Genomic DNA, 14,578 nt, shown 5'->3' on the forward strand with positions numbered 1-14,578 from the left:
TTTTGAATCCATGGCCAACAGTACTTTTTTCTCCTCATCAGAAATTAGCATTAGAACTTAGCACCAAAGATCCAGTGAGAATATAACCCTTTTTTCTAAGGAAATCAGTCCTGCCTGTCAGAATTCCCACCCTTCGAACCTGGCAGCCAATCTCAGTCACATGTGAAATAAGCAAACTCGATAAAATAACCGTTCCTTTTGGGTTTATTTAAGATAAAAAAATAAGGATTTGGGCAAGGATGTAGTATCCAAAGTGGTACTCCCATGAGACAAAGGCTCAGTGCAGTGCAGGGGAAGGACTGGATGTGGCAGACAACAGCAGCAGGTGGGAATCAGTTGGAATCCAGACTTTGTTAGTCCAATTGCTCACAAAAAGACATTTAATCTAAACATTACAAGTACTCTGAGAAAACAGGTGTTTGTTCATATTTTTCTGCTATTACTTTTTCTTGATTTATACACCATCTAAGCCTTTTACTTCAGGAACCAAATCTATTGTCTGTTGACAAAACAGGTAAATAAGAGCTGCTTTTCAGTGGATTGTGTTTTACAAATCCTTACTTTCAACTGATGTACAGCCACCAAAGGCGCAGAAAGATAGGATAAAAGCAACGATTTTCTAGTGTGGTATAGGTTGGAAGAGTGTTTAGTTGTAATTCTCCCACATCTTTACCTTAAGCTTGCTCTTTTCCATGATTTTTTGAGATGATTTTACTCTTTCCTTGAAAGCTTAAATGAAAACATTTCAATATATTTTCTATGTTTCCCTTGAAGATGCAAGTACATTTCTTACTGAATGGGAAGAAGTGTGTCCTATGTAATTATGACATTGTGAGGGTGGGAGAAAGAGGAAGAGAGAGGAGAGAAAGAGCGCAGAGCTTTTATCAGAAATCAATGAGATAAATAATCCTTTCCTGAAATGCATCTCTGCTTTAAGATTGCAAGAAGACTACATTAGTGACCAGGTATCTGAGATGGAGGAATCTAACACAGCCTATGTTAGAGGTAAAAAAACAGGTTTCAATCACAGCTCTTTCAGTTGAGAGCATTTGAGCATTACAGCTTCTGAGGACATACATTAGCACCCATGCTCATGTCCTTGTAAGCCTGCCCTTATTGCTACAAACACAGAATTATTTTAGTATATAAACATAGAAGTATCATGCTCTTTATTAAAACTAAGTGGATAAAGTGAAATGCATGGGTCTCTGTGATAGAGTGGAAAAACAACTTCCATTTTGTTTCTGTGGTGCTATTACAGTAAAAAAATTATGATGCAATTTCTTAGTGATTTTTTTAAAAAGAATTTGTACTCTGTTCATTATATTTGCTTAATTCTAGCCAGAGATAAGATGCTATTTGTTTGTAGAACAGTTTACCTGTGTCTCTGGGATGATAGGACTATCTTCAGGAGAAATTCTAAACAAGGTTGATAAAGGTGATGACACGATGATAGGGTTTGGCCTTACAAATCCACTCAGATCACAGCTAGGAATGTCGTTCTCTTCCTTTTTCATGACCAGGGTATCCATTACATAAAAGACATTCCAGGGAATCCATACTGTATGATACTGGGTCAGGAATGGTGACCGCTCGAACACCAGTGTCAGAGAGGCACCACCATTCGCTACCAAGTCAAACCTAGAAAAAAATAGGGGCAGCTATTACAAATTCCCAAAGCCATCCCACAGCATTCATTTTACTGACTGATTCTTCATCCTACTGTACTGCTCTGAAGATAGAATAGCTCTACTAGTAGCAACAGAGAAATCAATTACATTGCATTATGTAATACTGCATTAAGAATGGAGAATTTGGGATCCTGTTTTTAAATTAAACAAGTCCTTCTACTTCTAAAGTATATAATGGGCATATTTAACGTTACTTGAAGAATGTACAAAGTACAGTGTTGCTCAATCATTTTTTTTCACGTCTTTTGTTTCCATTATTTAATTATTAGTTTATTTTTACAAGGAGCTCTTTCATTAATGTATTTGCTATCTTCATGCCTCAGAAGTGCTTCAAAGTGAACTTACATGCCATCTTGGCGGGTGATTGTGTATCCATAGTCTGGGTAGTGTAAAAAGGAAACGTTGACTCCAATGAGTGGAGTTCCGTCAGCAGTTAATACTTGGCCCCTTATGACAGATGCAAGGCTGTAAGAAAGATGCAGAATCAGATACAAATTTGGCTTTTATAATTCTCTTTTGAATGAGTAATAGCTAGCACAGCAAACATCTCCACATGGCATCAACTCCCATTAGAAAATCATCCCTGAGCCTCTAACCCTTCCACAAATTCACATAATTTACATTGTATAAACACATACTACAACATATACATATAATAATTTTGTTTTCATTTGGCTGAGGTTCTTTGCTTCATTTTGACCACACTGAGCTACTAAGCCTAGTAATTCACTGAAGAATTTTAAGAATTTATAAACTCTAAACATTCTGCAAGTCATACCTCTGGCAGATTCTTGAAAAATGTACTTTTCAATTATCAAAGCAATCTGTAAAACTGCAGGGACTACAAAGCACAAAATTTAAAAGAGCAATAAGGAACACTTGTGCAACAACTTTTAATCATCTGCTGTGCCCAAACACATTAATGCTGTTAAATTACTGCAAACACAGTAGTTCTAGTGTAAATCATCTTCTTTCACTCAGTGAGATCTGAGACACCTGCTTCCTGTTACTGTTTTATTTTCAGGTCATTACTGCTTTGCAGAGCACCAGTCAAATAGTTTATGCAATTATACTGTCGTGCACTTAACAGTTCCATTACATTAATTCATAATTTATATTATTTAGTGAGCTCAGTTTAAAAAGTGCAGCTTTGCTTTTCCTTCTGAAGTGTTTTCATTGCTTTGATACATTTCCAACTGTGCTAACCCAAATCAACTGGTTAAATAAAGATCTATTAAATCATTAATGAAGTGCCCGGTTAGAATACAGGTATCAGGTATGGTGAGCAACCCAGCAGCACTGACAATCTGAATTTTGCAGGTATTGAGATAAGCACAAATAATCTGATAAATAGGGAAAAAACGCTTTTGCTGAGAGTCATTGCATGAAGGCAAAGATCACAATGGATCTTCTACTGCACACCTCACATGCTCTTCAACTGTTTCAGTATGCATGAGTAAAGGATGAGTCACGCTCACCTCTTATTGAAAGGACTTTCCCCAGGTATGACATGAGTGCTGTCTGCTCCAATGAGAAAACTGATCCGGTCATAAAATGCTTTGGCAGCTTGCTGAGATGGTGACTGTTGGCTTTGGCTGATAATATCTTGCGGATCAGGTAGCCCACGACAGTAAGGCTGATTTTGGCAAGAGCTCTGTAAACAGCAGTCAGGATCCATACAGTCAACCAGTCCATCTGTTGGAAGAAATTCAGAAAAATGAACAAACTCTTTCTCTGGCCCTTTGTATGCGAGTGAGTGGGCCAGCAGAGAGATTTAGAAAAATTATGTAGTATGAAAGAATATTAATAATTAAGATTTTAATGAATTCACTTTCAATTAGGGAAAAATAAGCCTGTTTCCACTGAGTTCTTAAACTCCCATGGAAATCCTAGCAGGTTCAACGTGCATAAATTAAGTGTATTTGTTTGATACTCCTCTACAAACACGTGGAACAAAACAGAAAATGAAGGCAACTCAGGCTCTGCATACACTGCTAATTTATAAATATTAAACATTTTAGGTGGGTCTCAGTAGCTTTTATCTGGGGTTATTTGGCTTGCTAGAGAAAAGAAACAAGGAAATCCCACTCTGCTATTTTCCTCAACTTTTTCAGCCCATCTGTGCTGCGAGGATCTTTAAATATTTCACAGTATTTATCAAGGTGAATTCCTTTATACTTCGGCAGGAAGGTTTTGTTGCTAGTGGCAAAGGCAATTTCCACCACTACTTTGCAAGTAAATGTGTAAGAGAACAAAATCTGTATTTAACCTTTAGATTTTTTTTTTTTCTGAATAAAATGATGAGGAATACTGGCCACTATAAACAAGATTTAAACACGTGGGTGCTTTTATGCTCATGTGCTGAAATATTCACATATAATGAGCAGTAGATGTGTCACATCGCTGGAAATCTAATTTGGTGAAAGATTAAAATCAAGATCAAATTGATAACTACTAATTTGCTGTAAGTAAAGTCATAAGGAAAATGAGCCTGGAAATGTCAGCGACAGAAAATTTCTAGATGAATGTAATATGGTATCACATTCTGATAATTGTTTCCCCCAAAGAACGGCAAGACTGAAATAGCTCAAACATTTTATTATTCCATTTATATTACAGAGGGAGCTTGCTTGCTGCACTGAACTGAAAAATATACCAATGCAGCACTCTGAGGAAGCCCACGACCGCTTCTCTTACAAAAGAACCTAGCTTTATAGCATAACTTCTTTCTGCAGGGAAAATTATCATCCATTTTTCTGTTCAATCACATGTTGAAAGAGTGTAAGTAAACAGAGATCTTCTAAAGGTATTCCTCTAAGAATTGCCATGCTACGCGGATCAGTTAGAGGATTGGCAAAACAGTAAAGGGCTGGGATTTCTATTCTTTTGCACATCTAAAATTCTTATTTAACTCAGCTGACATTGAAGTCAGTTCAAGGAAAATAAAAGAGATGAAAAAGTCATCGTTATATATATCAAAGCTTAAACTTTTTCAGAGAAAAGAAACATCACTGATTTTTTCTGGGATGAGTGGTTGATATGCCTGAGGGTTGTGCTGCCATCCAGAGGGACCCGGACAGGCTGGAGAAATGGGCTGACAGGAACCTCTTGAAGTTCGACAGAGAGAAGTGCAGTCTTGCACCTGGGGAGGAATCCCCCCCAGGCACCAGGACGTGCTGGGGGGCAGCTGGCTGGCAAGCAGCTCTGTGAAGAAGACCTTGGGAGTTCTGGCAGACACCAAGCTGAACACAAGCCAGCGATGTGCCCTTGCAGCAAGGAAGGTGCTGATGTCATATGGGGCTGTGTAAGGAAGAGGGATACTGAGAGGTCAAAAGAGGTGAACCTTCCTCTCTGCTCAGCCCTGTTGAGGCCACACCTGGAGTGATGGGTTTGGTGTAGACTCTCCGGTACAGAGAGACATGGACATGCTAGAGAGAGTTCAGCGAAGGGCCATGAAGACAATTAAGGGACTGGAGCACCTCTCCTCTGAGAAAATAGTCTGAGAGAGCTAGAATTGTCCAGCCTGGAGGAGATTCTCATCAGTGCATATAAACACCTCATGGGAGGGTGCAAAGTAGATGCAATCTGACTCCTTGCTTGATACCCAGCAAAAGGCCCACAGGCAATGGGCACAGACTGACATACATAATTCTGTTCAAACATCAGAAAAGGTTTATTACTGTGAGAGTCATCAGATGCTGCAACAGGCTGCCCAGGGAGGCTGCGCAGTCTCCACCCTTGGCGATATTTGGAACCCAGCAGGGCCCTGAGCAGCCTGCCCTAGCTGACCCTGCTTTGAGCAGGGACTAAACAATATCCAGAGGCCTTTCTAACTTCAAACCGTCTGTGACTCTAGTGATTTTCTACAGTATCATTCTCGTACGATATGAAACCCCTTTCCAGCTGAGGTGCTCAGCTCCCTTGCTGGTTTTAGCTCTAGAAGCCTGGCTCAGTGTCAAACCTGGGGGTACCGATGGTTAAAAGCATAGTTTTGCTTTTTTATATCTCTGTACGGTCTCCCAGGCAATATCTGGTGCAGTTGCCAAAGAAATGCTCAAATTTAGTCATTCATCTTTGTTAGTTTATAAAAAGCAAATGTACATCTGGAGTACAGTCTGCAGGTCATAAAACTGCAGGAGATTGACACCTTCTGAACTAATCAGCTGGAAATGCATTTTTACAAGCCTCTCTACTAACATCAATCAGAGAAAGAATCTCATTTTCACCAGCCCAGATATAGGGATACGCTGTTTGTTATTTTTCTGTGGAGTTTATCAGCATCTTGCCCAGGCGAGTGACGAATGGTTATGAATCTGGCTCCTTATAACTTGAGAAAACATTTTTCATTCTTTCTCTGTACTTATGTGGCTAGAGCTATCTAGTACCACTAAGATGACTACTCTATTGCACTGTGTGAAGCACAGTAGAATTTCCTTTCTGAGGAAGTTCTGTGAAATATCAATGAATTGCATTTAGCCTGAAAAATGAGGCTTAGCTTAACACTAGCTTATCAGTTACATCACTCAAATGCAATAGGAAAATTATACAGAAAATAAAAACTCTTCTAGCCAGCTGGACAATCATTATCAGCCTCAGGGGGCTATTTCTCTTTTTTGTTGTTGTTCTAGATGTAAGTGATTCTTCTATATACAACACATATAATGACTTCATTATTGTCTCTTCCTGGAAGACAACTTGTGGACAAAATTACTCCTGGGTACAAGTTCTGCCACTGTCAAGGAGAGCTCATGACCAAGGACCTACATCAATCACATTGTTGGTAAGTGAGCTGACTGTATATTTAGGCAGCTCAGAATCTCCATAAAGTGAAATCCAGTCCCTATATCGGAGGCACCTGGTTTTGAAGCTATGATGCTGGTCATTCCACAAGAGTGGTTTCAATGCCAGTGGCACACAAAGCGAAGAGGCTGGAATGGACAGAAAACCCTATTAACAAAACTCTGTTATCCTCATGTAGCTCAGTTTTACAACAGGGTACACTGAGTAGACTCAATTATAGACAGCAAAAATGATTGCCTTTATGAGCAGCTCGTCAGAAAAGCCACAAAAGAAGAAATAGCGCCTGATTTATTCCTGAGCAGCACACAACTATCTTTTTCAATGCTCCTACTGCAGTATCCCTGTAAGCATACCCAGGGTACTCAAATTAGTCTGACTTTGCACTGTGACAACAATAATCCTGACAAGCCATGCTAGCCTATGCAAGTAATTACAAAAATACAGCAGCATAATGCTTAGTAGGATTTGCTTTACTATAGCATTTATTTTAATTTTACTAATAAAACACTGTTAATAGTCCTTTCAGTTCCGCTGGTGGAAATGTGTAGCTACTCTTATTAATTGGATAGGAGCTTGTAAAAAGGAAGCCTAACAAAGGATACTGCTCAATAAAGACCTATCTAAGGAGTCAACAGATTTTGCTTCCTAAAGTAAAGACAAAACACAGTTCACTTTGTCAAAGTGTAATAGTGACACATTTTTTCCCAAGTAAAGCAAGCTAGGGTTCTTCCAACTCCAGAAAACTCTGACTCCTCTTTCAGAAAGTCATTAAGAATTTAATTCAGACACATTTTTTTGTGGACTGCTGAAATGTAAAGAAAATCCTGTAACAGACTATCTAGCTTGATCACATGGGAAAATAAAGAGTCATCCTTTAAGGGAAATGATTTACAAGACTTTCAAAAATCTGTATTAAAAGGCAGACAAATAATCATCCTATTATATATATCAGTAGCTTCTAGATGGGAAAAAGACCAAGAATGCCTTGATGCCATTAATGTTTCTTACAAGGACTTTTTCCACTGAGGTCGTTCAAATGCTCATGTTCATGGCGTTCAAACAACAAGTCCCATGAACAGCTAAGAATCAGAGGAGCAGCAGACATTGTTATTAATGAATTATATTAATATATGAGGCACATTTTATCCACTGTATGATGAAGCAAACATTAACCACAGCATCTCTATTAGCTAAGAACTACACTAACTTCAATTACACCACTGCTGAGCCTAGTGTGATATAGATTGTGCTACCTGCAGTTATCAGTATAAATTCAGCATAAGTGCTCAGATAACCTCATGTCCCATTGTAAATAAATACAGCAAAGGCATCCGTGTGCCCATTACCTGCAGCTGTTTGGAAACTGGATAGCTTGCTTGAGAGATGAGTGGGTTGGCTGCACATACTCTTGGAAAGAGAAGAAATGGCACTTCTCTTTCCAGGTGGGTTTCTGGCAAAGAGGACTTTTTATTTGGTATTGTTTCAATTCTTAATTTAATTTAATTGCTGCATTTTTACCCTGTTTCTCAGACCCCAATCAAAGACAGAAGTGAATATGCTCCTTACTGAGGCATATACATTTAAAACCAGATCCACTGAAAGAGAAACGCTGGTGACAAATAGCATTATATATGTCAATCGTGGCAAAACAACTGTTTGGCCTATCCCCTCCCAAGATTTTGCAGCTTAATGCCGGTAAAGAAAATAATGAAAAAAAATTAAGAGAAAAGAAACCATACAAACACTAGCATTAGAGTTTTATTTTTGCAATATCGTTCTCTCTTTGAACTTTAAGTCATCCTCTTAGATACTTTCTGCTCCAATTCCTCATCCTGCTTCTGCTTTTTCCTCACAAACAGCTATTACTGCTTTCAGTCTGAAGGAGTATCTCCTTTTCTCTTTTTCTGCTTAAGTGCATTCCTGCTCACCTTGCTCCTCTCCGTCCTGCTGCTGTTATCTGCTGTTGACTCTCCCTCTTACTTTCTGATAAATCACATGGTTCTATTATTCTTAATACTTACTGAATCTGTTTTAGACCATCCCTGAGATTTCATTTTCCCCTCTTTTCTTCTACCGGCTATTATTTTTGTCCAGATTATGTTCCAACCTAGTTTCTCTGCTCTCTGGCTTTGTCTCTTTTCACACTTGCAGGTTTCTCTTTCTTTCTTCTGTTTTTAACCCCTCAGCCCACGTGAACTCCATTCTCTGAATATTACATCTCTGCATGGAAATGCTACAGATAGCTCAGTCCTCTTGCACCCTCCATGCACGCAGAAATTTGGCTTTGCACTAGCTCACTGTTCACCAGATTGCATCATATTCTTCAGGCCCCAGAGTATGCAAGGTTCACTCAAAATATAAAATATTTAACAGAAAAGTGTGGTAAATAAAAAGATATGTAAAGCAATAAACACCACCACTCTTTTGACTGTATTTTCCATAAGAAGTAAGAGCTACTATTATTTCCAAAATCTCAATTACAATCAGGATATGAGAGGAAACAGCCTACCAACAACAACGAAGGCCTTTGCAAACTAAAGCTGAAAAACAGTCAGCCACAGATGACATTATTAACATCTATATTCCCTAGCGGAGTTTCTTAGCTCTGGATGGTGTTAAAAAAAAAAAAATAGTTAATGAGAGGGGGGGGTGGAAAAAAGACAACAAAAGTATTATGCTGATCTGCTCCATGGCTGCATTCACATTTAATCGTGTTTTGGTGTTGTTTTTTCTCCTGCTTGATTCTGGAGTCCTGCCAAAGTCACAGCCCGTCTCTTTTTCCTACCCTACAACGATGATTGCAGATTGATTCCTTAAGTCAGCAGTCCTGCCTGCATCTTACTGCAGATTGTTACCTGTCACCCGAGTGACAGACTGCAAGGAAGCAAGCCAAAAAAACCCCCAACAAATGACTTCTGGGAGTGTCCTGTCAATTAGCTGAGCATTTACGGGCGATAGAGGGACAAGAACTTTCTAGATTGGGCAAGCAATTGTTTCCAGCAATAGTATCATAGGTCAAAATGTAAAGTCCCTAGCCTTTCCTCTCGGGATCATTTCCTTTTGAGGTCACTGAAAATTTGCACTCCTTCCTTTTTTGTTTTCCCTGCTACAGTTCACTGAGTTGAGACGATGCTTTATTCCACTCAAAAAGAACACTGCAGGAAAACTAAGGTGACACCCATCATTTCCTATGTACCTATCTTGCCTGTTATAAGCATCTTGCAAGGTTTTGCTGATACGCAGAGCATACTGCAGTGTACTTTTACAGGCATGAGAGCTAGTAAAGAGTGTGCATGGTTCTCACAGCAGTATTTTGCCATTTGACTGTAGAATCTCCATTCCTCAATACATTCTCCTCAGTGTTACAGATCCAATTGGTGTATCTTACCTCCCTCGTTGTCCTTACTGTCAGTGCACAGAGTTTCCATGGCCACGTCACAGCCTGCTCCCCTCCATCCTGGCTGGCAGACGCAGTGCCAGCCGTTCTGGTCCAGTGTGCACCTCCCATTGCTATTGCACAAGCCAGGGCAACCCTCTGTCGAAACAAACAAAGAAGAACATCACAAGTGATTTAAATATTGCAATTATTTCAGCCAAATAAAAGATACAAACAAGGGACACTTACTGGGAACAGGCCTTTTTAACAGCACAAATACTGTAATTGCACATGGAGTGGAACAGCAACATTACCTGGGGAACGTAATTCTGAACAAAGTGGCATCTTTGATTGGCCTGACACTTGAGACACCACTTACCTGTACAGGCAGGAAATAAATGCATCAATCCTCTAAATACCTGTAGGCCAGACAAAATTAAGTTTGTTTTTAATTTTTGTTTAATTTTTTTTTTGGCAGAGTAACGAGATGAGTGCATTGTGCAAACACAGCTGTATAAAATTATAGATTTTTCTGCGCTCATAGAATTGATTGTCATTTGCTCTCTGCAGTATTGGTTCTTTACTGGTACAAATGTTGAAACTCCCCTGTTACTATGAACAAATCCCTCCAAATCATTAAGTAGGAAAGCGGGTATGTTTTAGGCATGTAATAAAAGAGAACGTTAACTTTATCTGGTCTCAGAGTTGCCGTATATTCATGTGAAATTACAGTGCGCTAAAAAACTGCACAAAGTATAGGCTGGTTTTAATGACTATACTTTATGCCAGAAGTACATTCCTTTTCACAGAATAAGCAAAGCCCAGGAAATAGTGAAGCAGCTTAGCATCTATTCTAACAAACAGTAGGATTCAGGCTGCATACGGATGGGACAGGACCAACAGGATTTCCAACTAAATGTAATAGCTGTGCGTATTTGATTACTTAGGACGGACAAAATGAAATACCATAAGGACCACAATAAAACATTGATAGACTGAACAAAAACACGGTAGTGACGTGCTTCAAGACAGATAGCAGAGAGTGATTTTTTGTGACAATCTCCCTAAGGCTTTTGTGCTGTTACCTTTATATCCTATCTTGTCTGCTTTTATGGCCAAGGAGGGAAAATTTGGGAAACAATTAAAATAATTTAATATATATCCAAAATGTATAATTGTTTTCAGTCTAACATTACATTAAAAAAACAACAACAGTAGTTGTCACTTCCTAGTGATGAAATCTGGCATGCAGCCAACATGATCTGTATGAGAATGACAACACTATAAATATGTAGATCTTGGCGTTCCTTATCTATGACTATGATAAGAGACTGACAGAAGCAAGAACAGATATGGCACTAAGTATCTGATGAGAAAGTGGCTAGAAATCAGTATTTTTGGACACAAACATTTCCTGCAAACTTTTATATATGTGAAAAAAAGCTAAGCGGCTAAAACATTTCTCTTTCTAGAACTGCTGTCGTTGTGAACTGCTCTACTGACTCGCTCTGGTTAAACTTAGTTGAGCTTAGGACAGTACTTTAGAAGGAACAGTTTCGTCTTTCTTCTAACGAATCTTGAATTTACAGACTCCTTTCAAATTATAAACATTCTTAGAAAAACTTAGAAAGAGTGCTTCCCTCTCATCAAATTACTCTTAGAAGACAGAATCAGAGGAGCCTCTTGTGAGGAAGCATGGTGATGCTACAGTTATGGTTGCATGCCACCAAGCCAGGCTGTGATTAGTCTTGCTACTCTTATTCTTTAAGACTGCAGCTGCTAATTGTATTTGTTGACATACAGAGAGCTATCTTTTCCTTAATGTTTCTTCTGTTTAATTTATGGAAGACTTACATATTTAATTCCCCTACTGACAGAATGTTTTAGGAGTCAACTGGTTACATTCAAGACTTATTGTGTAAAAGCCTGGATATTGCCATGAATATTGCCATATTCTAATGGAAAAAAGAACACAAATAAGGAATAGAGAAGATACTCAGGGAAAGAGGGGATAGGAATATTTTAAACTTTTTTTTTTTTAATTAACTTTTGACCATAACTGAAGATACAAGAGTCTTTGCTGTTTCATGATAAGTATTTAAATCCTTGATCCTTTCAATTGAAAATGTCATATGGAGTATGCAAGCTTTCTCTAGCTTCAAACAAAATACAAGTCATAATTCTCTATAGATTTTCCGCATTCAGATAAACAAAAGCTTATAATCCTAAATTATTCTACTGATATGTCTATATATAAAAACACACATATCTATAATTAGTCTGTTCTTTGGAACTAATTACACTTGTTCTATGGCAAGAATATTGCTTTGCTTTATTTCCTAAATATTTTCTTTTTTATAGGTAAAGATCCAATGACAAAACTCACAAAGAAACAAACCAAACAGCAAATGAATACTATCTTCAGTTTTTGGCTCAAACAAAATCTAATGCATGTATACAGTTTATATAAAAACGTATAATAACTGATAAAATGTCATGACATAACATAAGCAAGATTTCATTTTTAATCATATGAGTTGAAAGTAGTATGAGTTAAATTTATAATCCATGGAATATATGAAAGAGACTATTATTTTGCCAATCTAGAGTGTTTGTCACTATATATTCATATATTAAAAAAATACATATAGGTATAGGCATGTCATCAAAGAGCAAATATACAGTACCTTTCACTATCTTATCCAAATAGTGAGCTTGAGAATTAGAAAGAAAAAAAAAACAGACAGACATTTCAGAAGTGTCACATAAAACAAGAATTGTTCAGAATTCACATGCAAATCAAGCAGGTGCACTTGACATGAGAGGTCTTACATTACAGAATGAAAATGTATTTCTCATCCTTTAAAAATGCAAGAAATTCTCTTTTCAGCAAACATAGTTTATGATTCAACGAAACTGTTTCAAAAAGGAAGCCTGCAGAGGAAAGAGATGCTGCATTTCTGACACTAGGATTTTCTTTTTTCTTCTCACTTCTCTTCACAAGCTTTGATTTTTACGTATAACAAAACTATAATCAAAACTAGTTTAAAAAAAAATAATCCAATTTTCAACACAATATAGGAGCAATCACTCAGCTTTTGAGCTTTAAAGCACTGGCCATACTGGAAGATCTTGGATTTGCAGGTCACGTATGGCTCTGACAGCATAACCAGCGTAATATGTCAACTCCAATTGGATTAACAGTATTTTTAGGAGGAGGAATTCAGCCACCATTATTCTTCTGAGCACACACACCGATTTTGCAAATATGTTAGACCCTTACATGAGGTGGGAGAGGGTGTAGTGAGGTTAGTAGCATAGTAATCCATGTCATTTGGAAAAATGGGTGAAAATTAAACTCTGACTTTAGATGTATAAAAATAAGTAACACTGTACATCCAAGAATAGGAAGACTTATTTCTCATCAGTTATGACACTTCAAATTTCAAGAAAAAATTGAGGACAGATGGACGAACGAAAGACAGCACGAGATGGATTTAAAGCAGTGAGCCTTTCTTCTAATACATGAAACACAGCAGAGATGGGCAGTAAGTTCCTTACTTTCAAAAAACAGACATTAGCTGCAGTTATGTGCAAGGGATACATAAAACAAAATCATGTGGGACAGGTCCACCGTGGGCTATCACACCCAGCTATCTACACACGTTGCGACAAGACACTGCAGACCACTGTAGTGGGGACAAGCAAAGCTGAGCCACCAGCATCAGATTTAGTCTCTCATTTCTCCTATGGATAAGATTTCCCAACAGAGTTCATATGGGCAAACTAAGAATTTGTCCTTTTCTAAACCTGCGCTGGATGACGGATACAGTCTGGCAAGTACTGCATGCTGGAGGTAAGAAAGGCATTTCCAGCCACGGACTTTCCTCCTGTTTGGCTGAATGGGAAGCGGTTCTTCCCAAACCCAAGGATATACAGACACACCAAAGACACAATCACTGCTACAACTAACAGGAGGAAAGTTTCGAGTCTCTGCCTCTCAAAGAAAGTGTCAGACAGCCACTGCACTGTATGTTTTTTTTCTATAATGGTAAGGTTAAAGGGAGACAAAGTAAGAAGATGAAAACATCAATTACAGAACATTTAGAATAGCAGCAACAAAGTAAGTACCTTTTCACATAAACCACAAACAAAAACAAAAGTGATACAGCTGCATTTCAGGGTGGGTAAAATTCTCCTCTTACTCATCCAGTATAATTCCCCTTGCTCCTACGCAGCTGCTCTTAGAATAGTGCAGCACTGGAAAAAAACAAGCCTTTTTTTTCCATAAAATGGAAGCAATTAGGTCTGTCTGGGGAATGCATCTGTCCACCAGTGAGACATTAAATGCCTCCGCAAATGTCGGGAGAGGTAACAAAATGGAACATAGAAAAAAACCTACAACAGAAAATAGTCCCTGCAAATAGGCCTCCACATGTTATTTTCTTTCAGAAATCCAATCTGCATTAAAAAAAAGAAGGGATTCAGGTTTGTTTTTTTTTTTTTTTTTTTTTAATCCAGTAGCCTTGAAAGAATTCAGTCCCAGACCATTGCACTATAACTCGTAGAAATCACGTTCTGTACTTTAACGTCCTTCTACCTAAGGTCCTTTTACATTAAGGGCAACGGTAGAAACTACTTTTGTGAACATGCAGTTCCCTAGAATCAAAAAGCAAAGAATAAGAGCCCAGAAACAATATAATTTTGTAGT

General features: G+C 38.2%; 1 protein-coding gene across 1 annotated transcript in view; it reads right to left on the minus strand.

Annotated features, from left to right (window-relative positions):
• Positions 1 to 1,315: 1,315 nt before the first annotated feature.
• The window catches only part of LOC100546493 (teneurin-3-like), a gene marked incomplete at its 5' end in the record, with an annotated part of 36,420 nt that continues 23,157 nt past the window's right edge, over positions 1,316 to 14,578 (minus strand). Inside the window, 4 exons of the mRNA XM_019615123.2 lie at positions 1,316 to 1,641; positions 2,037 to 2,156; positions 3,170 to 3,386; positions 9,880 to 10,026. Coding sequence (XP_019470668.2) covers positions 1,356 to 1,641; positions 2,037 to 2,156; positions 3,170 to 3,386; positions 9,880 to 10,026 — 770 coding nt within the window. The remainder of the gene's footprint in view (positions 1,642 to 2,036; positions 2,157 to 3,169; positions 3,387 to 9,879; positions 10,027 to 14,578) is intronic.

Source organism: Meleagris gallopavo, chromosome 4, assembly GCF_000146605.3.
Source record: "Meleagris gallopavo isolate NT-WF06-2002-E0010 breed Aviagen turkey brand Nicholas breeding stock chromosome 4, Turkey_5.1, whole genome shotgun sequence".
NCBI classification, from domain to species: Eukaryota; Metazoa; Chordata; class Aves; order Galliformes; family Phasianidae; genus Meleagris; species Meleagris gallopavo.